The sequence below is a fragment of the Lissotriton vulgaris genome, chromosome 7 (assembly GCF_964263255.1).
Source record: "Lissotriton vulgaris chromosome 7, aLisVul1.2, whole genome shotgun sequence".
In the NCBI taxonomy this organism is placed as follows: Eukaryota; Metazoa; Chordata; class Amphibia; order Caudata; family Salamandridae; genus Lissotriton; species Lissotriton vulgaris.
This window is the reverse complement of record NC_141695.1, coordinates 1,410,834,443-1,410,861,444: the sequence shown is the minus strand read 5'-3', so window position 1 is coordinate 1,410,861,444 and position 27,002 is coordinate 1,410,834,443. Positions and strand designations below refer to the sequence as shown.

The 27,002-nt window shown below is 48.2% G+C and overlaps 1 protein-coding gene across 1 annotated transcript in view; it reads right to left on the bottom strand.

Moving 5' to 3' along the window:
- LOC147705742 (phosphatidylinositol transfer protein beta isoform-like) overlaps window positions 1–25,090 on the bottom strand; it is a 276,208-nt gene extending 251,118 nt beyond the window's left edge. The window contains exon 1 of the mRNA XM_086932188.1: window positions 24,957–25,090. Within this exon, the coding sequence (XP_086788314.1) occupies window positions 24,957–24,976 (20 nt within the window). The 5' untranslated portion in view covers window positions 24,977–25,090. The remainder of the gene's footprint in view (window positions 1–24,956) is intronic.
- Window positions 25,091–27,002: the final 1,912 nt, after the last annotated feature.

Below are 27,002 nucleotides of genomic sequence, written 5' to 3'. Positions count from 1 at the left end.
TGGCGACGCACCTGCGAAAACAACGAGGTTTCCTGAAGTCTGTCACGTGACATGACCAGTGCGAGCCGCCTAAATCTAAAATACTAGACCATCACCAAGCGCGGAGAGAAACTTGGAGACAGAGAGCTCACTTGGTTGCTGTTGGATTGAGATTTCCGTCATGACTTCAAACAAATTAGTTGTAAAGGGACAGCTGAAATTCCAGGAGCCTAGTCCCGACAGTTCGACGACTTCGGAGGGCTGGAAGAGGTCCCCCGCTACACGGCGGAGGAGGGCACTGGACATCGAATGCTGTCTTATGTAAAGCGCTTTGATAACCTAATCGGTTCAAGATCCTGTAATGTGCAACGTAACTGATTCTATGTAAACTGCTGTGATAACATGTAACGGAACTGGTGCTATGTAAAGCGCTCTGATAACCTAATCGGTTCAAGTTCGCGCTATAGAAAACTCTAAAAAAAAATAAAAAAAATAAAATAAATAAATACCCCCCTTACGTTCCCCTTGCGATGATTCCTTGAGGGATTTCTCTTTTTTCTTTAGAGTGCGTTTGGACCTTGGTTTTGGCCCCAGGTCGTCAGGGCTTCCCCCCAAGATGTTTGGATCCATTGGGGGGATTTTAGAAGTCTTTGCCTGTCCCAGCGCACTTTTATTCTTCCTCGGTGCCATCAAAGGAGCTTTTTCAATAAGAATTGCGTCTGCCCTTAAACCCCAGCTGTCTCCGCCCCTTAATCATAGATACTGTCCTCAGGACTGGGGTGGTCGGTTTTTAGGATAGATAAAGGTAGTAAAAGAAAGGGGGGGGGGGTAAAACACCCTTCACCCCACTTACCTCTGTTGTGCTTTTTATAGATACACCTGCGCCGTACCCGTGCCCTTTACAGCATTACACTCGAGAGGCCCTTGCCTCTCCTTGCTTACCTCTGCCCGAGCCTTGTTTTCAGGTCTCTAGCTCGGGGCTTCTCCTTGCAGCTTCCTCGCGTCGCAGCTTCCTCGCGTCGCAGCTTCCTCGCTGCACGCAGCACAGCAGAGTCAATGTCAATAGCGCTGCTCCCCCTAGTGTTTCCTCGCTTGCCTGCTATTGAGTTTTGCTGCACGTTTCCCCGCCAGATCTGCTTTTCTTTTGGAGCTAATGACCATCAATATGAGATCTAGGAATCAACAGGACAAACATTTGGTCCTTGCTGGTACTTTTCAGTGCCCGTGCTACTTTCTTATGCGTCCTTCTATGTCTGGGAATGTGTCTGATCTTGCCAAAAGCACTATGGGATTCAAAAGGGCTACTTGCAAGCTTGCTCGGACCTCCCTCTCTTTCTCTTAACAATCAGCAGTTGGCTTTCAGTGTCAGGAAAGAGTCGGGCATTAAGACCCCTCAGGTTGTGACGGAGACAAAGGGCACCAGAGGAAAAGCAAGGCTCTACATACTGAAGATGCTTGTGACACAGTCCATCAACTTATGCCCTGGGAGGGTGGCTGCTCAAGCTCGGAGTGCAATAATCAGCAACACCTGTCACAGAAGGAGCGACTGTCTTAATCACACACTGGAAATCTCAAGGAAGGCAATCTGTCAGACTAGATTAGAAGGCGGCCTGGAACAAGGTAACTAATTTAGCTGACATGTCAGGCGTTCGGCAAGAAGGTGTGTTAGCCAGGCACCTTTAGCCTCTTGGAAGATACCCGTCAAGGCCAGTGATGTTACCCTACATGTGTAGTGAAGTTGCCAGCATGTGGATTGGAAGCTTCACTGCTCACTCACAGAAAAACAATCAGTTAAGTATATACAGTACTCAGTACTGTATATACTTAACTTCTCTATCAAACCATGAAACCCAAAGGCATCTGATGGAGAGGGTCTAATAACAGTCATATTATGAACACTTCACTCTCATTCCAAGTGCCCCCATTTTTGAAAAGTACATTTAATAGCGCACTCTGGCTGGTAGTAACACACTAGGTTTATTTATGCTTTGTAAGAGACAACTTGGGGCTTAGTCTCGGGCTAGGGTTGGACTATGTAATTCCAAGGAGACTGGCAAGCTTCACTGGTTTCTTTACAGCGGGAAGGTGACATGTGGACAAATTTGGATATTGGTCTGAAAATTATTATTTTTCTTAGTGGCAGATACACCACTCCAGCTTTTAAGCCTCAATGAATACTTGGACTGCTATGGTCATGAAACCCAGTCAGTCAAAATACTCTTTATTCGATTTTTGTTAAAATCATAAAAGGCATACACAATACAGAATTTAAAAAACATCACTTAATCACATTAAAAAAGAGTAGTTTTCTACATAGTGATTACATTTCATCAGGTTGTTGCATACAATAGTACAGATCTATTTACAAATGTTAAAAATGTTTCCTTTAAAAACAAATTTGAATTAAAACAGGTCAATCTGGGATAGCCTTTTTTTCCTAGTTCTAAAAGCCGCAGTTAGATAGCAAGCAACACTAAACATTGTGTAAGTGTCTGCTAACATTTGAAGGAAGATTAGGGCTGGCCTTATTTGAGTAAAGCCCGCTGCCTTCAGAACAGGGAATAGATATTTCTTCCTTTCACTGCTATAAAAATCACAAAAAAATATAAAATGAAGGGTGTCTTGAACTGAAAAGTTATCACAACCGCATGGCGGGCCATCCTCAGGTTTTGACCACACCGGAAAATTTCCTAAGGTATAATGAATTAAATTCATCCTAAATTTGGTCAATAGGAGACTATGAAGAGGATTAGTCACGGTTTTTAGGTAAGGTTCCATGGTGGGTGAAGTAGTTAAAACAATATGTGCCCTCACCATGGGTTTCCTCAGTTCCAGATCTTCTCTATCCATACGGGCCCTATCCATAAACATCTGCTTAATCCACCTAACATCCTCCCTCCTAATGTTAGTTGGGTCATTAAAGAGTTCCGGTCTCCCCAGCATTAGTAAAGTAGATTTAATATATTTTAGCCAGGGGATTCTCATGGCGTTATCCCTTGCGATGACGTCCTTAAGGATGGCATGGTTTAACGTCAGCTCGGGATTCAACCACGTTTTGACCCAAAAAAGGAGGGGTGCCAATTTAAGTTTATCAGAGATGTATGGTAGGCCTATTTCCTCATGAATGGAGAAAGTAGGTGTGGAATCTGGGACAGACAGGATATTCCTGATAATACCGTTTTCTACCCTCTGGATTTTTGCCGTCTCTACGTAGCCCCAAATCGCAGATCCATACATAGCGATTGGGACGCACTTGCTATTATATATTTTGATCACCGCCTCCATTGGTTTTGCTCCCAATCGTTTTGTGAAGGCCAGCAAGGCTGATGACGATCGTGCTAAGCTAAGACTTTTGGCTGTGACCTGTGGGACCCAAGACCCTCTTTGATCAAAAAGGACTCCCAGGTAAGGAAAGACTGGGACCCTGGAAAGGGTCTCCCCTTTACAGATAAAAGATTTTTTCTGCAGCATATTAACTTTACGGCCAATGATCATAGTGTGAGACTTGGAGACATTAATTTTCAAGTCTAAGTTCTCCATAAAGGAACCAAAACGGTCCAGAAGAATCTGTAGGCTAATCCCTGTTCGTGCTATCAGGACGGCATCGTCCGCGTATAGGAGGGCTGGGATCTGAGCACCTCCTACACGTGGAACATCCGCCGATCCTGTTTCAAGGTATTTCCCAAGACCGTTTATATAAATAGTAAAAAGAAGGGGGGCCAGGATACAACCCTGTCGCACCCCTTTTTCAGAATTAAAACTTGTTGTGCACCTACCGTCCCTGGTGACTCTTATTTTTGCCTTAAGGTCTTGATGTAGCTTTGCCATAAATGCCACCAAGGGTTCCTCTATACCTAAATCTAATAGGGTAGTCCATAGCTTACTTCTATTCACCAGGTCGAAAGCCGAGGAGAGGTCCATAAAGGCCAAATAAACTGTCCCCTCCCCGGCCACCATATACCTGGAGACTAGAAGGTGGAGGTTGGAACATTGTTCCAATGTCCCCCTGTTCTCACGAAAGCCATATTGGATATTCGAGAGTCCCCCATTCCGTTCAATATTCTCCCTTAGTTGGTTCAAGAGGACTCTACCTAAGATTTTAAAAGTAGAGTCGATGAGGGAAATAGGGCGATAGCACCCAGGGTCCTCCCGATTTCCCTTCTTAAAGATGGGAACTATAATGGATGTTGTCCAGGTTTGAGGTAGGCATCCTTCGGCTGCTGCTCTAAATACTCTGGTCAAGACTTTACTCCAAAGTACTGGGCAATATTTAAAAAAGTCTGCCGGGACACCATCCGGGCCTGGAGCCTTATTTTTTGTGGTATCCGCAATGGCTTTAAGAACCTGCTCTTCCGTAACTACCACTGTGGCTGCACAAGAAGTCGCCACAGTAGTACTTGGACAAACTGACGATTCCCCCCCGTAAATCTTACTGAAATGTTGTACCCATCTTTCATCGGGAATTACGCAATCTGTGTTCAGATTGTTCTCACCTGAAAAAAAGGAGTGGTTGATAATTTCCCAGAACTGTTTACTGTTTTTTAAAACATCTACATTGAGAAGATCAGACCAAGCATTATTCTTAATTTCATTTTTCCTAGCCCTCACGATGGTTTTATAGGCCCGTCTTAAATTTGAGATTAATTCTTTATCCCTTTTTTTGGCCTTAAGAGCCATTTTCAATTCTTTATGTGCCCTTGAACATTTGCTATCGAACCATTTGTGGGGCTTTGTGGGGTACTTAGGTTTAGGTTTTATAAGATCCCTAACGGTTTGTACACAGATACAGTTAAAAGCTGCAACAACCTGAAGGTTCGAGGCAGTTTGATCTAGACAAGTTTCTATTGGTCCCTCAATTTTGGGGAGTAGGGTTTCCATAAACCGTTCCTCCATGGGCATACCCCATCTACGTCGTCTGCCCTGATCACTGGGCACCGTCAAGGCGCAAACCCGGGGCTGATCCACCTGCCTGCGCCATAAGTCACTCCAGTGTATTGCAGTTGACAGAGGGTTATGATCACTATGGTGTGAGACAGTTACTTTATAGTCACTTGCCTTTGAATTTAGGCCTACGGACATAAATATATAATCAATTATTGTCCCTTTGGTTGTACCTTTGTACGTGGGGACCTTCTCATTATTAGCAGTTTTAAAAGATTCGTACAAATTGGAATTGGCACACAATAAGTCAAGTGTCTCCCCCATTTTGGTATGTTCAAAGTGAGGAATGCAGGCTCCGTCAGGAGGATCTGCATCTAATGAGTGGCAAGGCAAATGACATTTGTGGCTATTAAAATCGCCCATTAAAAGAATTTCGAAAGGAGTATGTGAATTTTGACTGTAATTATTTATCAAGTTCGCCAAACAATGCACATGTTCATATTCATTTGGTCCACCCCAAGCGTTGTAAAAGTTAATTACTAGTATAATACAGCTTGGGGAGACTGTCCATTCTATTGCTAGGATGTTTGGGGAACCTGAATTCAATAAGTTAAAAGATCCTACTAGATCTAAAGAAAAAAGTGTAATGAGCCCCCCTTTTGCTCTCCCCGCATTACTGGTACTGGCAGGTATTGTGTAACTTAGAAATCCGTCTAAATAAAAGGAAAGTGAAGTGTCCCACGTTTCTTGCAGAGCTATGACCTTATGTTTAGAAATATATTGGGTCCAAGTAGGGTCAGGTGTTTTAGCTCTTATTCCTGCCACGTTCCAAGTCATGAATGTACATGGTAGGGAGGTTACCCTCTCAGGCATAACTATTGTCGGTGATGTTAACGGTAAAGGTAGTCAATCGTTGGTGTTCAGATCGCTTAAAGGATTAAAACGATTTACCAAATCCATAATAGGGCCTGTGTTATGGGACGTTGGTCGATTTCGTCTCACATTCCTAGTTACAGTTTGCCACCCATTCGCTGATGGGACCGTAATTGGGGGGGGCGTCCTATGTGGATAAAAATGGGGTTGTGGGGGATAAAAGAAACCTAATGGGACTGCCCTGAGGCTATCACTTTCCTTAATATCAGATCCATCCCAGAACAAAGTGCTTGGGCAATGGTCGTTGTTAAAGTTTATCACCACGCAGTCACCTTTCACATTTTTAGCCCGTTTTCCCACCCATCCTACCCTTCTGGCGGCTATGATACTAGAGGATGTGTTTGAATCACCACTGCTTAAATCATCACACCATTTTTTTGCTTTTCCAATAAGTACAGGAGTTGACTCCTCCTCGCCTTCCCTTAGCGGGGGCACCCCTAAGAACACCGCTACATAGGGTACTACCGCTGGGGGCAAGTTTAGATGGATCTTGCTTCCCGGGAAATTAGTAGCCCCTGGTGTTGAATGGGTCTCCTGTGGAATGATAGGTGTGGGAGATTGGGCAACCTGTGAGCCCACTATATCTGATTCCATGGGCTCGGCGATGGTCTCAGGTAGTGCTAAAGGTAGGTGTTGTGCTCTGTGACAATCTACGGCCTTTTTCTCGCCAGGATACAAGCTATCAAGTTTTTTCGCTATATCATCAATCAGGACACATTTTTTTAACAAGCCTTCGAGACATGTGGTCATTGTGTCAACTATGTCCTTTGCAATTCCCACTAAAAGGGGTTCAATCCGTTCCTCAAAAAGCGCCTCGATAAGGTCCTTTATAGACCCCTCCATCCCATGAGTGACTCGGGGGGGGCCTCCCTCTTCTTGCGTTTTTTCGTAGGTGATTTTAAAGTTCCCGAAGTGTCCGGAATCACAGTAGGGAGCAAAGTATGGGATGCGCAAGATTGAGGTAAAGTGGAAAAAGTAGCAATGGTGGGTTTTGTTATGATGATGTCAGGCTCTAAAGGGATGGCTTGTGTTTCAGATGATGTAGCTGGGGGGGGAGATTTAGCTATTAAGCCCAGTTCTTGTTGTGCTGTAGCGATTTCCTTGGTTAAAGCCCCCACCGCAGAAGTAAGATAGGACAGAATAGAATCAGATTGTTTTGCCACTTTAGCTTTTTTTCCGCCCTCTTCTGCGGTAGCACCGCATTTCCGCTTACCCATGTTTGGAGGAGATGTACGATGGGTGGCCCAGCCCTGCCTGGTCTTGCCGTGGACTGCCGTAGACTGTCCCGCCCTTGTCCCGGGCTTCTCCCGGTCGCTCCCGCGCGCGACTCGCGGGGCGAGAGGGGGTGTCAGCCTTTTACAGGCGCCTCCGGGCGCTCCTTGTTCGTCACTCGCGTGCACCCGCCCCAGGGGCTGCTGGGGATTGTGGTCCGCTGGGCGCTGCCTCCCGGCGTTTGTGTGGCGCGTTCTGCAGCGCCGCCGTTCCCCTCACGGCTCCTGAAGCAACAGGTCAGTTTCGGATGTTCCCCCACTGTGCTCCCGGGGGGTCAGCCTTTTACAGGCGCCTCCGGGCGCTCCTTGTTCGTCACTCGCGTGCACCCGCCCCAGGGGCTGCTGGGGATTGTGGTCCGCTGGGCGCTGCCTCCCGGCGTTTGTGTGGCGCGTTCTGCAGCGCCGCCGTTCCCCTCACGGCTCCTGAAGCAACAGGTCAGTTTCGGATGTTCCCCCACTGTGCTCCCGGGGGGTCAGCCTTTTACAGGCGCCTCCGGGCGCTCCTTGTTCGTCACTCGCGTGCACCCGCCCCAGGGGCTGCTGGGGATTGTGGTCCGCTGGGCGCTGCCTCCCGGCGTTTGTGTGGCGCGTTCTGCAGCGCCGCCGTTCCCCTCACGGCTCCTGAAGCAACAGGTCAGTTTCGGATGTTCCCCCACTGTGCTCCCGGGGGGTCAGCCTTTTACAGGCGCCTCCGGGCGCTCCTTGTTCGTCACTCGCGTGCACCCGCCCCAGGGGCTGCTGGGGATTGTGGTCCGCTGGGCGCTGCCTCCCGGCGTTTGTGTGGCGCGTTCTGCAGCGCCGCCGTTCCCCTCACGGCTCCTGAAGCAACAGGTCAGTTTCGGATGTTCCCCCCATGAAACCCAATTCTCAGTGTCTCTATATCTACTAACATACCTTTCACATTACATGAGCAATGGCACCCTCTACCGACAGTTGCTATAATGAATACTCCAGGCACACCGGCGAATATGCTCACTTAAAGAACAAGGGAACTCTTTCAGCATCTTCCTTTCAGTCAGCCAGCCAGCCAGCAATAATATGCAAACCTGGCCTATAACTCTCTAATCGGGGTAGTGTTCTTCTGAACTGGCAGAGTCATTTCAAGGGAATGTATGATATTAAAAAGTTTCAAATGCGCCATTAAAATTAATTCTTAAAAGAACGATTGGGATGTTAGCGCTCGTAAAATAAAATAGAAAAAAGTCTTACGAAATGGCAAACACCAACATCTTCTGATAAACATTTTGCTCACACAGGTGCGATAAAAAACAAAACTCTCCAATCCGGCACACTGCAATGCCCCTATGGGGTAACAGGCTATCGTTAGGAGCTTCAAGTCTATGGAAGACCTTTTCTGTCAAGTAGCAGTGTACCAACAATCACTGCACCCAATATACCATGTTGTACAGCTGGTTTATGGATCCTGCAGTGTTCGTTCTGGGACCCACTGAAAAGAAGCATGAAACGTCAGCAGGAAAATCAATTGAAGTCCCAAGACAGAGTTCCCAAAATGTTAAACTGAATGAAATAAAACTGTAATAATGACTCTTCTGTGGGTCGAAGACTGTACAAAGAATAGCACTCAACTGTTTGCAAAAACACAAGAAAAACAAGATCAATTGAGGCATGCAAGCATTGAGGCCGTAAGGAAGCTGCTGCTGTCTTAGCTTTTAGTTTACTTCATTGGGTGTTCAATTTCGTAATATGGGAAATAATAAATAGAAAATCAATGGATCCAACTTCCAGTGTAATTTACTGAACGACTGCTTGCCTGAGTGTGTTCTCAGTTTAAGGAAAACAGGAAGTGATCGCTGGGAGGGGGAGGGAATTGAAAGTGATTGTGGGAGAGGGAAAAAGTGGCGCGGCCCGTGGCCATTAAAGTGAAAGTGGCCAGATGGCGCCCGGAGCAACAACCAGTGGGGGGAGCTGGACGCGCTTTGTGGTGGGGGAGGAGCATTCGAAAGGAAAGCCTTTGGAATGCAGAAAGCCATATGGCGACTGCGCGCGTGTAGGCGCGTGTGGCCGCAAGCTTGTGGCCAAGCAAAGCTGGTGGTAGCACTTTGAAATGCCACTAACTAAATGTCTTGCAGAACAGTGCATGCGCTGGCTCAGTGAGACCTAAAAACGTCACATAGAAGCTAAAAGAACAGTCAGTATAGACATTCATGCAAGTTCCAACACAGCAAAGCTCACTAAAGGTGTAGTGTGGTAAAGCTTACACTAAGATCAATAGAGGAAGGACTCAAAATGCCCAGTAACATCAGAGACTAAAAATGCTAGTGAGGCCAGGCTCATAGTGAGCCTAGGGTAGACAGGCTCAGAGTCACAAAAGGCCAGCTTGCTCCAACTCATACTGGGCCAGTAAGTTTACTCTCACAGACACAGAAGGCCTGTCCATTCCAAGCCTGCCAACGCAGAAGCCAAGACAGGGCCAACTGTGTAGATAAAGAAGACCCTGAGGATCAAGTTCAATCAAGATATGGTGGAACTAAACCCTGAACAAAACTAAGAAAACAAACACAACCTTTACAATGGAGATGCAACACAATAAAAAAAAAAACACACTCCAGACGCAAGATGGCCGATCGGACGTGATCCGCATCTGATCCGTCACCACGAGGCAGTCAAGGGCACTTTAAAGCCCCAATGTAGCCTGCCACAGTTAATGTGGATATAGCGGAATGGGCAGGAACACAGCCGCAATCGCTGGATAGCCCGGAGCACAGAGGCGAGGGGTGAAGCCCAAGATGGAGGCACGCAACCGCTCAATCTAATTCGGACTTCTTTGCCAGGACCGGGGACCACCGCGAGGACACCGCGTAGCCACGCAACCCGCAGCACAACCGACTCCGATCAGCTACCAAAAAGGTACCTGTGGAGCTGTCCAACGACGGCAGGCTTCGCAGTGGGAGACGAACCTGCTGTAAACTCCGGGGGAGACTGACGAGCCTGGGGAACTTCAGAGGGCGCTGGAGGTACGCGGGGGCTCCCGCTTCATTTTACAAGACTCAGACCCTGCCGCAGGCTGAAGAAGGCTCTGGGGCTCCCTGGTGACAACGGAGACACGGAGTGAGCCACTAAGCTTGCAGTGCCTGACTTCAACATGGCGGAGGTGAGCCCACTGAGTCAAATCTACCTAAAAAGACCATGGCTGCACACTTGAATGATACATAGCAAACAGCGAGGGCACAAGCACAAAGATACTGGGGGCTAGCTAACTGTGCTCCCTATTTGGACACCATGAGCTAGTGACGAGTAACTGACCCTAAATGGCCACCAGAGTGGTCCTTCACATAAGCACTCTTCCCCACCTCTAATCTGCAGGAGTCACAGGGGACCTTTAGAAACTAAAACACAGCGACAAGAGAAAAGCGCACAGCAGAGGACGGAGTCTGTGGCAGCCCTGGACCACAATAGAGACCACATCTATGCCACCAAAATAAAATCGGCCTCGAAGGTATCTAGCTACTTTGCGCCTCCAGAGAAGCAACAAGTACAGGAGCAGGAGATCCCCGATCTAGCCATGGCCTTGACTTAGGAAGACCTTCTCAGTTCCCTGAAGGACTTTAAACCAGAATTGCGCTCAGAATTAAAAGGGGACCTTCAGGCCTCTATGGCCCAACTGAAAGCAGATATTTAGGAAAAAATGACCTCTCTACAGCAGGATATGGACTCCATCGGAACAAGACTGTTAAACAAGGAGACTCAAACCCAGAATCTCGACAAACGAGTGTAAGATACGAGTGACATGGTATGGGTCCTGGAGTAGCATGCTACTCGCCGAAAAAGCGCTTAGACACCTCGTCAGGGGTAGTAAGCTCTATATAAATGCAATTACAATACAATGCTTGCTGAATTCATTGAGACTCATAATCTGTTGCATAAATCTCAGTCAGGCTTTCGTGCAGGCTTCTCTACTGAGTCCACATTACTGGGCGTCACTGATAACATCCGCCGTCAAGTGGATAGAGTTGAAACTCCTTGATTTAAGTGCCGCATTCGACACCGTCTCTCACCCTATCCTCTTGAAAACCCTCCAATCATGTGGCATTATGGGCTCGGCCCTTGAGTGGCTATCCAGTTTTTTGACAAATAGGACCTTTCAAGTTTTTTCTGCTTGTTCTAAATCTGAACTCCAGGTGTCTCAATATGGAGTTCCGCAGGGCTCTATACTGAGCCCTTTGCTCTTTAATATTTATGTTAGCCCTCTAGCTGCTATTGCGGAACAAGCTGGGCTCACAGTGTACTCCTACGCCGATGCCACCCAGCTTATTTATTCACTTTCGACCAAGTCTGGGTTGCTAAGCATCGCAGACTGGATGCATAACAACAAACTAAAATTAAATGGTGGTAAAACCGAGCTCCTTTTCGGCAAAAATAAAACCCTTTGGGGCCCCCAACATTGGCCCGCTCAGATGGGGCCACCCCCGATTCCTGTACAATTTGCCTGGAATCTTGGTTTCATGGTTGATGACCAATTAACCATGAGGCAACTAGCTGGCAAGGTAGCCTCTGTGTGTTTTGTCATCCTAAAATGGCTGAAAAAAATCCTGTGGATGCTTCCCTTGCCCACTCAAAGAACGGTAGTCCAAGCTCTTATAACATCCAGACTCGACTACCGTAACGTTCTGTATGTGGGAGTGGGCAAGGAGGTGCTACACAGGCTACAAGTTGTACAAAACGCCGCAGCCAGAATGCTTTGCAATCTACCGGCAAGAACATCTGCCTCAGCCGCATTACGTGATCTCCATTGGCTGAAGATTGAGAATCGTGTTAAGTTTAAAACTTTATGCTATATGCACAGGATCAATGCTGGAGCAGCGCCACACTATCTTCAGGCCCTAGTGCATCAATATCATCTTATCCGCAAATCAACATAATTTTCAAATTCCAAGGATCAAAAGAACCAGAATGGGGGGGGACACTCTTTTTCCCATCTGGCTCCAGCATTCTGGAACTCTATGCCTTTTCTGTTGCGCATTGAGCCACAGTACCAGAAGTTCCGCAAGGACTTAAAAACCTGGCTTTTTAATCAATAGACTCTCCACCGGCAGTGAGTTATCTGTTCTCTTTCATCTCATCTCATCTTTGCGTTCGTAGCGCCGGGAAACCTTTGGGTAGCTGTTGCGCTCTATAAAATTAATAAATAATAATAATAATAATACAACTCTTAGAAACACAACACCAATTGGCCCTATTTGTGAGAAGTTGGCCTGATATATAATGTTCACTATTCTAGTGAGCACTTTGTATCAGTCCAAACAACCCTTATTGATGATTGGTTGTAAGTCAACCTTATAGACCAGCTATCCTAGTAGCATGGATACGAGCAGTCTAAGGCTAAAGACTCGAGAGGGCGTGTTAAGCCAGCTGTTATACCACACATGTACCCCTTGAATACCCAGTGAAAGGACACCACACAAGTGTTATGAAAATAAACAGTGTATTTATTAAAATCACAACAGCCCTGTACTCTTTATGAGGACAGGGTACTAAGCACAAAACAAAACTCTTACGAAAATACTTAAGTTGGCACAGTATATACAAATGCCCGAGGGGCACGGAAAACCATATACTCTGAAAGTGGAATGCGAAATTACTAGCAGGTAAGTACAGTACTAATAGGCTTTGGAATCGCTAGGTCTTGACTATAGAATCTTCAGATTACTTCTAGGAGGCCTAGGGGACTCGGGTGCACAGTGTGCACTCTCACGCGGGATGCGGGACAAAGTCTATGGTAGCTAGATTTCAGAAAGTTAGTGTTCTCGGGCGAACCCGACCTGGTAGGAGGAAAACGAAAGTGGATCCTGACCCTTGGATAGTGAGGCTATGCTGGGGCACCGAAATGCCGAAGTTACCTAGCCCAGGGGCTGCAGCTGCATATGTCTCAAAAGACGTCGGGAATCCTCGTAGACGGACCAGGAGCCTGGAAGAAAGATGCTGGCAGGCGACCAGTGAAGAGAGTTCGAAGTGATCCAAGCCTGGATCTTGAAGAGAGATGACACCTGAAAGCAGAGGGGACCAAGTTCGTGACTACTAGCCAGTAGTCAGGTGGCACCAGGAGGGCACCGGATGGTAGTCACCTCGACTAGGTGAGTGGGTGACGCTGTGCTCTGCAGAGCTCACGGACCAGGAGGCGTTGTCGGCGACCAGGATGGAGGAGCGAGCTGTCCCACGATGGATGAAGCTGTCGGCGTCGCTGGACCCAGGATTGGGCAACAAAGCCTTGGCAAATTCAAGCCCACGCGGTGGACTCAAAATGGTGTCTGGAGTGGACCAGGAGGGTCCGGGGTGCTTCTCTTGAAGAAGGAAGCAAGGGCCAGTCTGGAGCAACCAGACCAGCAGCAGTGATGTCGTCGGGCGTCGTTAAGAAGGCCACAAGCCAGCCGGCTAGTAGCCAAACAACGCGGTGAGCAGGCAAAAGCAGAAGGGCCCCGCGCAGATCGTGGAGATGCTGGAGGGCTGATCTTCGGTGCTGGAGCTGCTCAGGGTTGGGGCTTCTCGGACCCCAAAGCACTCACCAGTGGAGGACTCGGTGGGCTTGTTGCAAAGAAGTCGTGCAGTCTTGGCGATAGTCGGTCCCTCGAGGTCTCGTCACACTCACAGTTCTCAGCTTTGCTGTAGAGGTGAGTAGAGGTCAGAGGTGCCAGGGAAGCCGGGTCTCGTCGAGCTGGGTCGTCGGATTCCTGAGGAAGGACTTGCAGCAGACCGCAGTGTTCTTAGGATGGTGCCCGCTGATGCAGGGTGACTACTCCTTAGCCACAAGGGAGAATCTTGAAGAAGAAATCTTGATGTCCTTTCGCAGAAAGTCGTGTCTTGATTCCATAGATGATCTAATTTGAACAGGGGGCCCGCTCCTATCTTTATACTAAAAAAGGGGGCTGACCCGGTGACTAGGTCCTGCCTATGGGTGGGACTAGGAGGGGGGTGGTTACACCCCTCTCCCATGCCGGACTTTCCCCAGGCCAGGGGCTGGTGTGCCCCTGGAACTGGTTCTGACCGGCCTATGCGTAGTGAGCACCGGGGTGCCACTCAGCAGTCACCTTCCTGTAAAGCCCTGCCTACCCAGGATACACAAAACCCTGTCTGGGACGGTGCTAGCACCGCCCTCGACAGGAAACCCTTTGTCCAGGCTCCCCTCGCTGGAAGGACTCCCAGCTGCAGGGGGTCAGACTCGTGTCTGTGGTGGCAGCATCCATTTTGTGGAGCTGAGGATTCAGTTAACTTTAACCGGGGTTCACAGTTACATACATGTCGTGTCCCTCTAGAAGGGTGGAATGCTAACCCCGTCGCCAGAATTGGCGAGGGGTTAGTATTCCAATTCGTATGACACCTTACTCGACATGTTTTGATAAAGCAATACCAAAGATAGCATTTAACCGCGAGGATTATAATGCACTTAAGAGTATATGGTATGCGATATCATGGAACAGCTATTAGGACTTGGTTCCGCAAGCTGCAGACAGGCTCAGCTCATGCCAGAGCACCATCTCACACGATTCCAAGCACTCTGCCTTCAGGATTGTTAAGGCCTGCCATAGGAGTGACTGATAGGAATCTGTGTGTCCATTTTTAGGGTTAGATATAGGTATACTATATCTACAGCAAAGGGTGATTACACGACTTTGCCCCAGCTGTCATGCAGCCAGTCTAGACGGGAAAATATACACATCAGAGACCTGGAGGAAGGGGCAGAGGGGCCAGACCTGGAAGCTTCGCTGGAAGGTCTATTCGCGGAGAAACTTGGGCCTAAACAACTTAAATTTAAAAATCGAAAGAGTACACAGGATTGGTCCAGCTCTTCCAGGCAAGAGGCGTTGCACCTGAGACATCCTTGTAAAACTTCACTCATATAAAGTTAAAGAAGCTATTCTACAAGAATCCAGAAAGAAAGACTCCATCACTTTCCAAGGATTTCGATGTGTCCTATTTCAAGACCTGACGCAGGCGACCCTATAGAGAAGACAATCCTTTAGCCCCTTACAGAAAAACTTCAAGAGGAACTAATAAGATAAAGATGGACTTATCCTTTTGGGCTAGCATTCGAATATAAAAATAGACAGCGCAATGTCACAGAGCTCAAAGACGGCATGGAGCTCCTCGACATCCCAATACCAGAGGACGAGGCTTTCAGTGCACAGTCCGGAAGAAGTGAGCCTCCTTGGTCCAACTCCTCACAGTGGAACACAATCACTAAAGGTTGTTCAGCCAAGCCCTGACTCAAAATCAGCAGAGGGAAAGGAGGGTTACATTGAAAGAAGATACGCACAGGAAGTATGGATACTAGTAAACCTGCAAGTATGGATTTAAATAGAGTCCAATGGACTAGGTACAGGCGCACAGAAGTATGATCTTAAGTTAACATTACATCAGCCCAAGGGCTGCTACGATAAGTGGGGACTGAAGTCTTGTTGCGGGCGAAGAGTTATCTACTGAGGTCCACAAAACAAGGATAGGAACTCTCGAGGTAGGAGTCTATAGAACTGCCTGGATCTCTATGACCGCTCCACATGAGGTCTTAAACCAAATTAGGCTGACTAGAAAACAAAAGATGCAAGGTAAGGCCTAATATGTCCCTCATTATCTCAAGAGCAGTTATGAAGCGCACAGGAAAAAAAGTAAAAAAAGAAATTACGCAGGAATTGGACTACGGCTATGTTGGACACTGATATTTGGACAGTATGGTGATGGGCGAGGACCAATACCCCGGCTTGACGCTCCTAACGAGAACAGTCATAACAGTGGGGCACGTAAGGGTCCTGCGTACAAACAAAGTTATTCTTTATGGTTTTGTTTTGAATTCAAAGGGATGGTTTATGTGGAGGGAGAGGTGGTGGAGAAGTAGAGAGGGAGGGGTGGTGGAGATGCAGAGGGGGAGGGTTGGGAGGAACTTTGCTACGCTGAATGCCGGCCTATGCTACTGGTAAAGAGAAGGCACTTGAGAGTGGTGCCTGGCATGGTGGTAGGACAAGGAATTTGCAGGAGGGGCAAATGACGGAGGGGCAGGGGTACCAAATAGGATGATATCAATTACAACGTGAAATGTGAAGGGCCTGAACGCGCCAATCAAGCGGCACAAAATCTGGAAATACTTGAGTGACCACCAATTTGATGTGGTGGCGCTCCAATAGACGCATTTTAAAAGATCGGAAGAAGTGAGGCTTAGACACAAGAATTATTCACTTATATACATGTCATCTGCCAAAACGAAGCATAATGGAGTATCATTATTATTCCACAAAAACACTAAATTCCAGAGTGAAGGCATTGAGACAGATATGGAAGGACGGGTGGTAATGGTGGAAGTGAAGCTCAGGGGGAGACCAGTGTCACTTGTCTCGGTCTATGTCCCGTATTCAGGACAAGCAACCTTTGTTAATTCTTTTTTGAACATGGTGGGAGTTTTGCAGAGGGTCAGATAATCATAAAGGGGGACTTTAGGCTCACCTGGCACCCTACAGACGACAGTACCCACCAACACAGGTCCACAGGAGGTAGCTTCCCTAAATCCCTAAAACATGCATTTCAGAACCTGGGACATTTTGAAGCATGGAGATTTCTCAACCCCACCGCCAAAGCTTACAAGTATTATTAACGCGCCCACCAATCATACTCCAGACTAGATGCAATTTTTCTGGCACAAGAACTACAGGGCGTCTTCTAGGGGGCCAAGATCCTTCCCATCTCTCCATCTGACCATAGTCCAGTAAGGGTAGGCGTAAACTGGGGATGTAAAACACAAGGGTTCACTAAATGGAATTTTACCACTGCACTGACGCAAGATAAGTTGCTCCGGGACAACTTACGGCTACCGATTCAGGAGTTTTTCCAAACGAATGACCCGGGTGACACCTCCCCCCAGAACAATTGGGACGCCTTTAATGTGGTCAATAGGGGGAAATGTATAGCGATGGTCTCGGCGCTAAACAAGGAAAGGGCAAGGAAACGGGAGGAACCGGAGGAGGCCCTGAACCAGGTAGAGAAGGAATACAAAGAGAACCCCAAACGTAATCTAAAGTGCCAGCTGGGTTCTCTCAAAGGGAAACTGGGGGCGATATATACAAACAGAGCTGAATTCACTCTGCTCCCACTTCATTGGGGCGCTTATGCGCAGGAAAATAAGGTGGGCATGCATCTGGCGAGGCAGGTTAGAGAAACAAGCATTTGCAATGCAATAGGTCTCGCATTAGGAAAGTTTGAGGTATTGGTATTGCAAATGACAAATATTTTATTTATGTGTTGGTATTGAAAGTAGGGAAATTACTAGCTTTGTCATTTACAATGCCAATATTTTTAACTTTTGCAAACGTGACACCTATAGCATTCTAATGCAATGTGTGTTTTATTTACATGACTTTGAAGTATTAATATTACAAAAAACAATGGCTTTTGTTTTAATAATTAATACTTAAATAAAAGTTATTGTAATGTATAATGGCAATAGCTTAAACTTTTGTAAATAACTTATGGGAAGATTATGTTCAGTGTATTTTACTGTGATGAAAATCCAAGAACAGAAGTGAAATATTAACATTATTATTATTATTATTATTATTATGTTTCTTATATAGCGCCTGAATCGACCCCGAAGGGGTATCTCCGCGCTTGACTTGGGAACACGTCCTGGCTTTTCCCTGTGAGATAGCCCCTACAGGGCATCCCCAAGGTGAAAGCCAGGCATCCCGCCGCGGGGGGCCGTTGTGGAGATTAAGCAAGCTTAATGCCCAGAGTTGCAGAGTGTGAACCCATGATTAGGTCAGGCACCATAGCGAGAATTATCGAGTCCATGGACATTTGAGCTCAAGACCCTGCCGCGTCGGGAATTGAACCCTGGTCCCGGGTCTGACCTCTGCTTCAGGGTCTGCCTGCTCTAACCAGTGAGCCACACTTCTCCACATTATTATTTTAACATTATTTTGTAACAGTTCTAATAAAGCTTAAAACATTGAGAAAACATATTAGAACCAGTTGTTGTTGATTGGTTGCAAAGAGTGATGCTGTGGCCTTCAGTGGTGCTGAGTGATGCTGTGGCCTTCAGTGGTGCTGAGTGATGCTGTGGCCTTCAGTGGTGCTGAGTGATGCTGTGGCCTTCAGTGGTGCTGAGTGATGCTGTGGCCTTCAGTGGTGCTGAGTGATGCTGTGGCCTTCAGTGGTGCCGGGTGATGCTGTGGCCTTCAGTGGTGCCGGGTGATGCTGTGGCCTTCAGTGGTGCCGAGTGATGCTGTGGCCTTCAGTGGTGCCGAGTGATGCTGTGGCCTTCAGTGATGCTGTGGCCTTCAGTGATGCTGTGGCCTTCAGTGATGCTGTGGCCTTCAGTGATGCTGTGGCCTTCAGTGGTGCCGTGGCGTTGGAGCGTGGCGCTGGAGCGTGGCGCTGGAGCGTGGCGCTGGAGCGTGGCGCTGGAGCGTGGACTTTGATTTTGAGGGTGGACTTGGGTCCTGTAGTTATCTTGCGTGTGGATTTGGAGGGTGGATTTGGAGGCTGGACTTACGGGGCACTTGAAGTCAATACAGCAGTGCCTTGGGTCGAGGCAGGAGGCCCAGTCTGGAGTTACGAGGACCAGCGATCCAGTCATGCATCGCAAGGCGGGTATAGGTGTGGGCGGCAGAGCCCCCGATACGGCGGATGTGTGAGAATAGAGCTGACCTCGGGATCCAGAAGGTTGCTGGTAGCATAGGCAGACATAGGGTGGGGGTGCAATGTAGCTTAATGAAATATGGCTTTACATGGAAGGGGAATTAATTACAGGCACCCCCATTTGCAAAGGGATCAATCGGCGCACCACGTCTGGAAGTGTCTTCATTGCGAAAGTCTCTTTGTGGATAGTTGAGCATAAAGGCCACTGCGCGCGTCACCAGCCTGGGCCTGGATGTCCCCAATGCTGTCGCGGTCTCCGTTAGCTTCTGCTCCCACACTCATTGCGCACTAAATCTCGCACCGGGCCTCGGCCAGATCTTCTGTGTGCCAGGATAAGGGCAGGGTACGTCCAATCCTCCCCAAACTTGCAGCGAGTTGGTCGGGGATGTCGTTCTTTCAGCTAGCAGTTTTTCAGACGCCTGATGGGTCAGCAATCAGGATAAATGCATCGGGCTGCAGGAGCCTCACACTAGTGCGGCCATCTTGCTAGTGTGCCACCTAGCGCCCCCCGGATATCTGGCTCTTTGCTAATTTTTGTCTGGTATTTAAAGTAAGAAGTTTCCCAACAGTTTCCCCATACTCTTAGCTCTCCGCCCTATGAGTCTGGTAGCTTGCCGCAGCCTTTTGAGAATAATAAGACCCTATCTCAGCCTTAACCACAATGAAATCTAACTGAGTTGTAGCTACATCCATACCCTGCACTATCTTTCCCAGATGTTCTCTCCAAATCCCAAAGCTTAGCCTGTAATTTCCTAATGATCTTTGCTTGCTGTTGTCTTTGGTTAGATATAAAACGTATTGTCTCCCCCCTTACTCAAGCCTTACACGCTTCCCAGACCATGTTACATGAGGCGCTAAATCTATTCATATTAAAGAACTCTTTGATCCAAGTTCTAAAGTGGCAGACGTATTCTTGGTCAACCAACAATTTCCGATCAAATGTCCATGGTGTTTGGCGCAAATGGATTTGAGGCAATCTTTGCCCAAGAGTCAGGGGGTTATGATCAGACATCAATTTCGGCAAGATTTCTATTTCTGTGCCGCCTAAAATCTGCTTAGATACAAAAAAAACAATCCAGCCAGACATATTTCTGGCGGGGATAAGAAGTATGTATATCCTGGATCAAAGGGGAACAACTGGGTCTACGGACAGTGGGAGACATCCAGCCAAATGGCCAATTATATGTGTTTGCTGAGCTACAAAGAGAGTTCGGGATACCGGATGGGCATTATCTAAAGTGTTTAAAAATCAAGGGTCTCGGCAAAAGGAGACAGGCAATCTCTAATGCTAAAATTGCACTGTTTGAAACCATGGGGAGAACTACCTTTAAAATATATAGTATGATAGAACTCGTACCAGATGATGTTGAAAAAATTTAGACTAAATGGGCCAATAGATGGGAGCGCACGACCAAAATGGCCGCACACCAGTGAGGCTTCAGCCCAGGCGAGCAGAAAAACATCCTTCAACCTCATCCTTGATTGAGCGTGTGAATATCTGACTTCAACGCGAGATACCTGAGCCTCTGCTGATTCCGGGGATACCATTTACATGTGCCTAGTCTGAAGAGCTGTTGCCAATTAGGCGTCGAAATCCTGAGCGGACTGCTGGGACCCAATGTGGAAGCACGGTCGCGGCTGCACTGGCTGGGAAAGACTGAGGTGTAGGAGAGACGGGAGGGGCGGAGCTCTGTGCGGCGGACAGCTGCGGAGGAGCTCCTTCGTTCCGAAAATCACGGTTCGGGCAACACAAGGTGAGGATCTATAGTTGGAAGCGGGAGGACCCCCAGCGTGTGGACGGATTGCTTGGAGCTGCCTGCGGTGCTGCTGGGGGCTCCGCGAAGGCTCGGAGACGCACGGAGGCCCGGAGCGGGCCGCCGGCGGGACAACGCAGTGGTGAACAGCGACGAGGCGCTGGTCAGCGACAAGGCCCTGACTCAGGATAAATTGCGCACATTCCGTCCTATTAGTGATGCATGGGTAGCGCAGTCTTGACCACTGCACCGATCTCCCTGCCAAACCCTACCATAGATACAGAGTGAAGCGGCCGCCATCTTAACTTGCCACTGTGCTCATACCCGAGGCGGGGTGCAGCATCTTCGTAGCTGGTCACAGCTGCTTGCTGCACACTACCATTGCCACACGCCTGCCTTACGCCTGCACGTACTTTCGGCAGTGCCACGCGCGGATCCCAGGTTGTGTCATGCTTAAGTTCGACGGCAACGTTGAGGTGGGTGAATGGTGCCTTCTATCAGCGGCGCTCAGGGTAGACACAGCGCTATGAGTTCTTGGATATAACGGAGGCCCTCTGCTGCTTACCTCTCAAAGCTCTTCTGCCCTCTCCACTCAGCTGCCTGACTTCTGGTGCTCCTTAATGCGCCCTTGGGACTTTCCATTTCTGGTTGTACAGGTCTGTGTTTACTTTCGCATTAACACATTTGATGGGCGCTACGTGCAAACGCTTGCCCCTACCCAATGAGAAGGTTGATCAGTGTGTACTCCAGTTGAAGTAGGGGGGCTTGCAACGATGTATAGGACTGCTGAAATTACTCGCCCTACTCTTCCAGCGGAAAGTGCACTCAATATTTATCTTGGACCATTGAAGCGGTACTCGAGTGCTGTTCCCCCCCCAGGAGGGCCAGCCCATTACCACAACACGTCCCACAGGCCTGCACAATGGGGCGCACCGATACCAAGCAAACTAAGGACCCATTTGAAAAGCGTAAAATGCCCAGATCGCACTCATCGGAGCAGGTGGAATCTGGTACCACGGATGTGCCAGAGGAGGACTGGAGAACTCTCCAGCTAGGAACGAAGCAAAGTCTCACATCCATAAACTCCAAAATGGACACGAACTTGCGAATGGAAGCTGTGGTTAACAAACTTGATCAGCATGAGTTGCAAATTAAGGAAGTAGAGACCAGAGTGTCAGACCTGGAAGATGGTGCCACTACCAGCAAAGGGCAAATCACACAAATTAATAAGCTGCTCAGGATTATAGCCAAGAAAAAGAATGGTTTGGAGGCACGCTCCAGAAGAAACAACGTACGCATCCTAGGTCTTGCGGAGACCACCAACGTGGGTCATATGGGGGACTTCATCGAAAAACTGGTTGTGGAATTGTTCGGCAGGGAATCCTTCTCAACACACCTTACTGTGGAAAGGGTGCGTAGATCTCTGGCGGCTCGACCTCCTCCGGGGGAGACACCACGGCCGGCGATAGCCCTCTTTTTAAATTAAGAGATAGGGATGCGGTCCTGCACATGGCCCATGAAAGGAAGCAGGTTCATTATGAGAACGCAACATTAAATGAAATAGGGATACTTAAGTGAAGAAGGCCTGAGAGTGACCTTTGGCTTTCAGTATGCACTCAAACTTCAGGCAAGGTGTTGCAGTTTTGTAATGTCTATATATTATGCACGAAGGAGGCCTTGGTAAGATGGGGCAAGTGGGTATGAAATCATGATAGGGGTTCTTCAACAAAAGAGAAAGCAACGCATATGTTAGTAGCAAAAGAAACTCCGAAACATTCTCAACAACAGGGACGTGGCCTGGAGAGGTACCACGTAGTGAGTGGGTGCATGCAAAATGTCAAAGGGAGGAGAATCGAAGTGCCAGTCTCTGTGTGGGCGAAGAGTGACACGGGGAGGTAGATAATATGGGTGGCAGGCAGTGTGTGCATAGCTGGAGACCGCCATCCGAGAGAATGATGGGCAGTGAATGGTCACATAGAGGGACGGGGGTGCAGCCCATAAACGCTTAAATCTGCTTTTGGTAGCGTTGTCAGGCACCGAGTGCGCCCACAGGAACGCGGGGTCTGCCTTGCCATGAGCATACGAATTGAGCGAATGTGGTAAGAGGTGCCGGACACTGAGTAGTGGTGCGTAGGTGGACACATAGAGAGAGTGGTCCAGAGACGAGGCAGACACTGAGAGAGGAATGAGTCTGTTATGTGTTCTTGGGTACTCTCTATGCACTGGTCTGGTGCAGTGGAACCGGGGGGAGGGAGAGCTAGAGAGTTGCTAGGTCCTGAGCCTGGGCCTCGGAGCAGGGGAAGGGGTCCATGAGAGGTGCAATGTGAGGCACTTTGTGTTCACATCATCAACAGAAAGTTAGAGTAGAGTACATAGTGTGCATATGAGGGAGGGGAGTTGCCCATCACCTGAACAAGGTGCCAGGCAGATGTGTGGAGACCTGGGACGGGTTCAGTTTTAAGAATGATTCAAAGTTATTACACGCCGTCCGTCCACGCTGTTTGCATTCTTGTGAGAGTGTAGCGATTCATGCCTGCCAAGACGCTCTCTGAGCAGCACAAATGCTTCCAGTGAGGTAACAGTGCACCCGAGGAGAGCGTGCCGGAGGAGGAGAGCGAGCCGGAGGAGGAAAACGAGGAGGAGGGCGATACGGAGAAGGGGGAGGGGAAGGCGAGCCGGGGGAGGGGAAGGCGAGCCGGAGAAGGAGGAGAGCGCGCAGGAGGAGGGCGGGGGCCAGAGGGGGAGAGCGAGTCGGCGGTCTCTTGTGTTTCAGGCTGGTATCCCTTTGGAGCCAAGAGCTGAGTGCAGTTTCAACTAAGCACTGGCGGCTTCTGTGGGAGGCAGCAGGAAACCTGAATACGCTATTTAAAGGTTAGCCGATGAACTGGTGGCTGTGCTGACATAACAATGGTTTGTGGTGTCTGGGAGGACATGAAAGTATGGTCGGAAAAAGGCCGGTGAAGGGGCGAAACAAGCGGAGCAGGAGGTGCGGTAAGGTAGGGCGTGGCATAGGAACACGAGCCGCGGCTGTAGGATGGACGTTTTGAAAACAAAAACGCAGGCACCGTGCTGAACCATTGAGTGTGGCGCCCGGGGATAACTGGATGCGAGCCTTGTGCGCCATTGTTAAATGTGTGCGCTAGTGTTGTGAAAGTAAAAGGAGGTGTTGTGCTCAACCAGTAAGTGCTGCGCTCGTAGGTGGGACTGGTATGACGGGTTGCGATGTGTGCGCCCGTGTTGTGAAAATAAATGTGGGCCCCTTGCTGAAACATTAAGCGCGGCACCAGATGGCGGAACGGCGATGAGGGGCTGCGAGATATGCGTTATAGGACAGGAAAGTGATGCCTCCTTTCACAAAACAAGCGCGGCTGCGAAAGCGAAGAGGCGCACAGGGACAATCACAGGTGCATGCTAAGGAGAACAAGATCTCGGCATTGCTGTGGCGGGGCAGTGGAGCGCATTTGTTTGAAGTCTGATGCGGGGGCAGGGGAGCGCATTGCTTTGAAGTCTGGCACCGATGGGGTTTGAAGTGCACACGCCTGAATCACATGAACTGTACGCGATCCGCAGCTAGGTAGACTTCTCGGACCGGTTACTATAATCTCGACTAACAAGTATTGCTAAAGCAATGTTGTAGGTCGAGACCTGAAAAACGTATAGTTTGTGGAGTTTTTACGCCAAGCTGTGTGGTTACGAAACGCTCATCTGAGCCTCCGCCTCACTTTTGCAAGCTGAAGACCTGGATTTTTGAATCTCATTTTCAGGGACCACATGACTACAGACCTGCCCAAGCACATGGATGCCCTCATGGGTGATAAGTGCACTATACAAATCGACATAGCATAACAGGAGTGTCAACCCACTTGATGGCGCCCAGATTGGGTGGGTGGTGCTAGCATTTAAGGATCCTTCTGCTGTGTTCCAGTTGAGAGATAACATCGCCAAATTTTGTAATGACAGGAAAGAAGGACATATTCTAAAGATTAAACGAAGATTAACCCGACACCTCTACAGAGATTGAACATATTAAACTGTCATTATAAACAGTAGTCTCCTGATACCACAGAAAGATACAGCTAAGCCACAGCGCTCAACATTAGTGTAAAACATTAGTGTCAGAACCATACCAAATTCATAACACACTTGCACAGAAAATGAAAAAGAGCCAGGATAGTTCTAGTCGTATATAAATTACTCTACCAAAACCTTAAGACATTAAAAGCACTGGACCGGAAGAGCCACTGGCATTAGAATTGAAAACGTAACAGATGCATAGACATAGAAGACATACTATGTTGGCAACATCATATACATAACTACCAGACTGTCAAAACGTACCATTTAGAAATATTACATCGGCACCACATTTGCCCTAGCATAATGACTAGCTGACAGCTTTGCCGCTTTAGGCCCCCATACCATAGATCCCGTCAGATTTAACCTAAAGTCCCCACTAACGGGACACCCATACACCACGCAGCCCTGCTCGCTACGAACTCACAATTCTTTAATCAGCACCATTCTCCACACTGCTTCTTCTGCGCCTCGCCGCCGCCGCTCGCGCGCCGCTCACCGGAAACAGGAAGCGCCCTTGCTGTTGGTGCTCCATCATTCTGATTCACTTCCGCCAGGCTACATGGGAGGATTAGGACAATGCATTGGAACGAGGATGTCGCGTTTACCGGCGAACCTTCTTGGCAGTCATCTTGGAGGTGAATAATTTACATTGTGCTCGAAGGAATAGGCAAAGAATGTCTATGAGTTTTCCCAAAATTTCAGTGACATTAAACACGTCTCATTATGTGTTAGTACTTCCTATGAAATATTCTCTTACATATGTTTACAGTTGTAATTAAATTACTTCGGTGATGCATGTTGTGTATTTGTAAGTAAAATACATTTGACAATACGCATATGAAACATTCTAGAAATTTCAGAAAAGCAGTACGAGCTACCAACGTGACGGTGTCTTTTTTTGATTTCGATGCGAGCCTAGTAGCCATTTAAAAGGGTGTTTTCCGCATGCTTGGTATTGAAGTGTTTTAAAATTTAAACGTGGGTACTACTCTAATGTGCTCACAGATTTCCAATGAATACTTTAAGAGCTAATTATATTTCAGAGGTGTCAAGACTTTTCTTTGGTCATGTATGACGTTCATACATAAGTAGAGGCCAAGTTTTCACATTGATTATGTGTGACTTCTATATGGTTTCAGTGTGTAAATGAAGCGGCATTTTACTGTCAAATGTGTGACATTACGGCGAATGACACTTTCTCGCGAGTAGAAATCAAAACAACTAGTGCCTCTGTGTGTGTCTTTTCCGATTGCATCCTTATAATACACAATGAACATACACCGGACAAATGAGGAATAACAATACTTTTGTTGTGAAGGATTATAATTGAACTTTCAGTTCAGTAAATATTCGACAGTGAGGTGTTTGGAAGGGATATGCACCGTCAGATTTGTCAGCGCGGAAATCTATATCAAATTCTATGTGAGGACTAGAGGATCCAATTATGCTTCTCATTTCTTTACTGACTTTTGACAGCAGCCATTAACCCCTTCACTGCGGCGGCTATTCCGCCGCAGTGCTAAGGGGACGGGGCGGCCGCGCGGCTGCCGCATGCTGGTGACGGAACCACTCCGTCACCAGCCTCGGTTGAGCTGCGCTCATGACGGAGCGGTTCCGTCATGGCCCGCCCCGCTCAATGGAACGCTCAGCCTAGGCGCGGAATTTGCGCCGCACAGGCGCGCGCCGAGCGGGCCATGACGGAACCGCTCCGTCATCAGCACAGCGCACCCGCAGCTGATGACGGAGCGGTTCCGTCATCAGCGCCCAAGGGGTTAAAAGAAAAATAACCAAAACATCACAATACCCATGAACCCTTTACAGGTCACATGACCAACCATAGAGTATCCCCAATATAAGCTCTCGTCAGGGTAACAGTGTCCTCTTTCTTTGCTGCTCCACATCCAGTAAAGTGCTTATCCATTACTTCTTCTATTGTGCTTGTCACTGTTTTCAAGTGTGGCTTGTTATGTCATGGTTACATTGCGATTGCGAGATCATTTCATCTGGTCAGTACGACTGTGTAATTTTATTTAGCATCTGTGCTTGAGAGCTTGTTCAGGTTACTGTTCTCCCATTCATTGCCCTAACTCCTGGCTATTATATCCTTAGTGTTTGCTGTGCCAGCCACCAATCGCGAGTCTTCCAGAGTGCCGCTGGGAGCGCTTTGGCTCCTCCGACCGGTTCCCTGGGCCCGGGTTGTTTTCTTTGTGGAGAGGAAGAAGTAGGGAATGAGGACGCGCGTCAGGTCAGCGCGCAGTCCTCTTTCAGTGCTAGCGAGCGGCCTTTATCGCGCATGCGTGGCAGCCATTTTGCCGGCTTTCAGAATCTCTGTTGGGCTTAATGTACTCACGTAGTATGGGAGAACAAGGGTACCCCGATATGTGAACCTGGTGTTGACATATGTGTAAGAAATGACAATGGTTCAATGTTGGCCACAGTGGGTCCAGGACAAAAGGTTGATCCCCAGGAG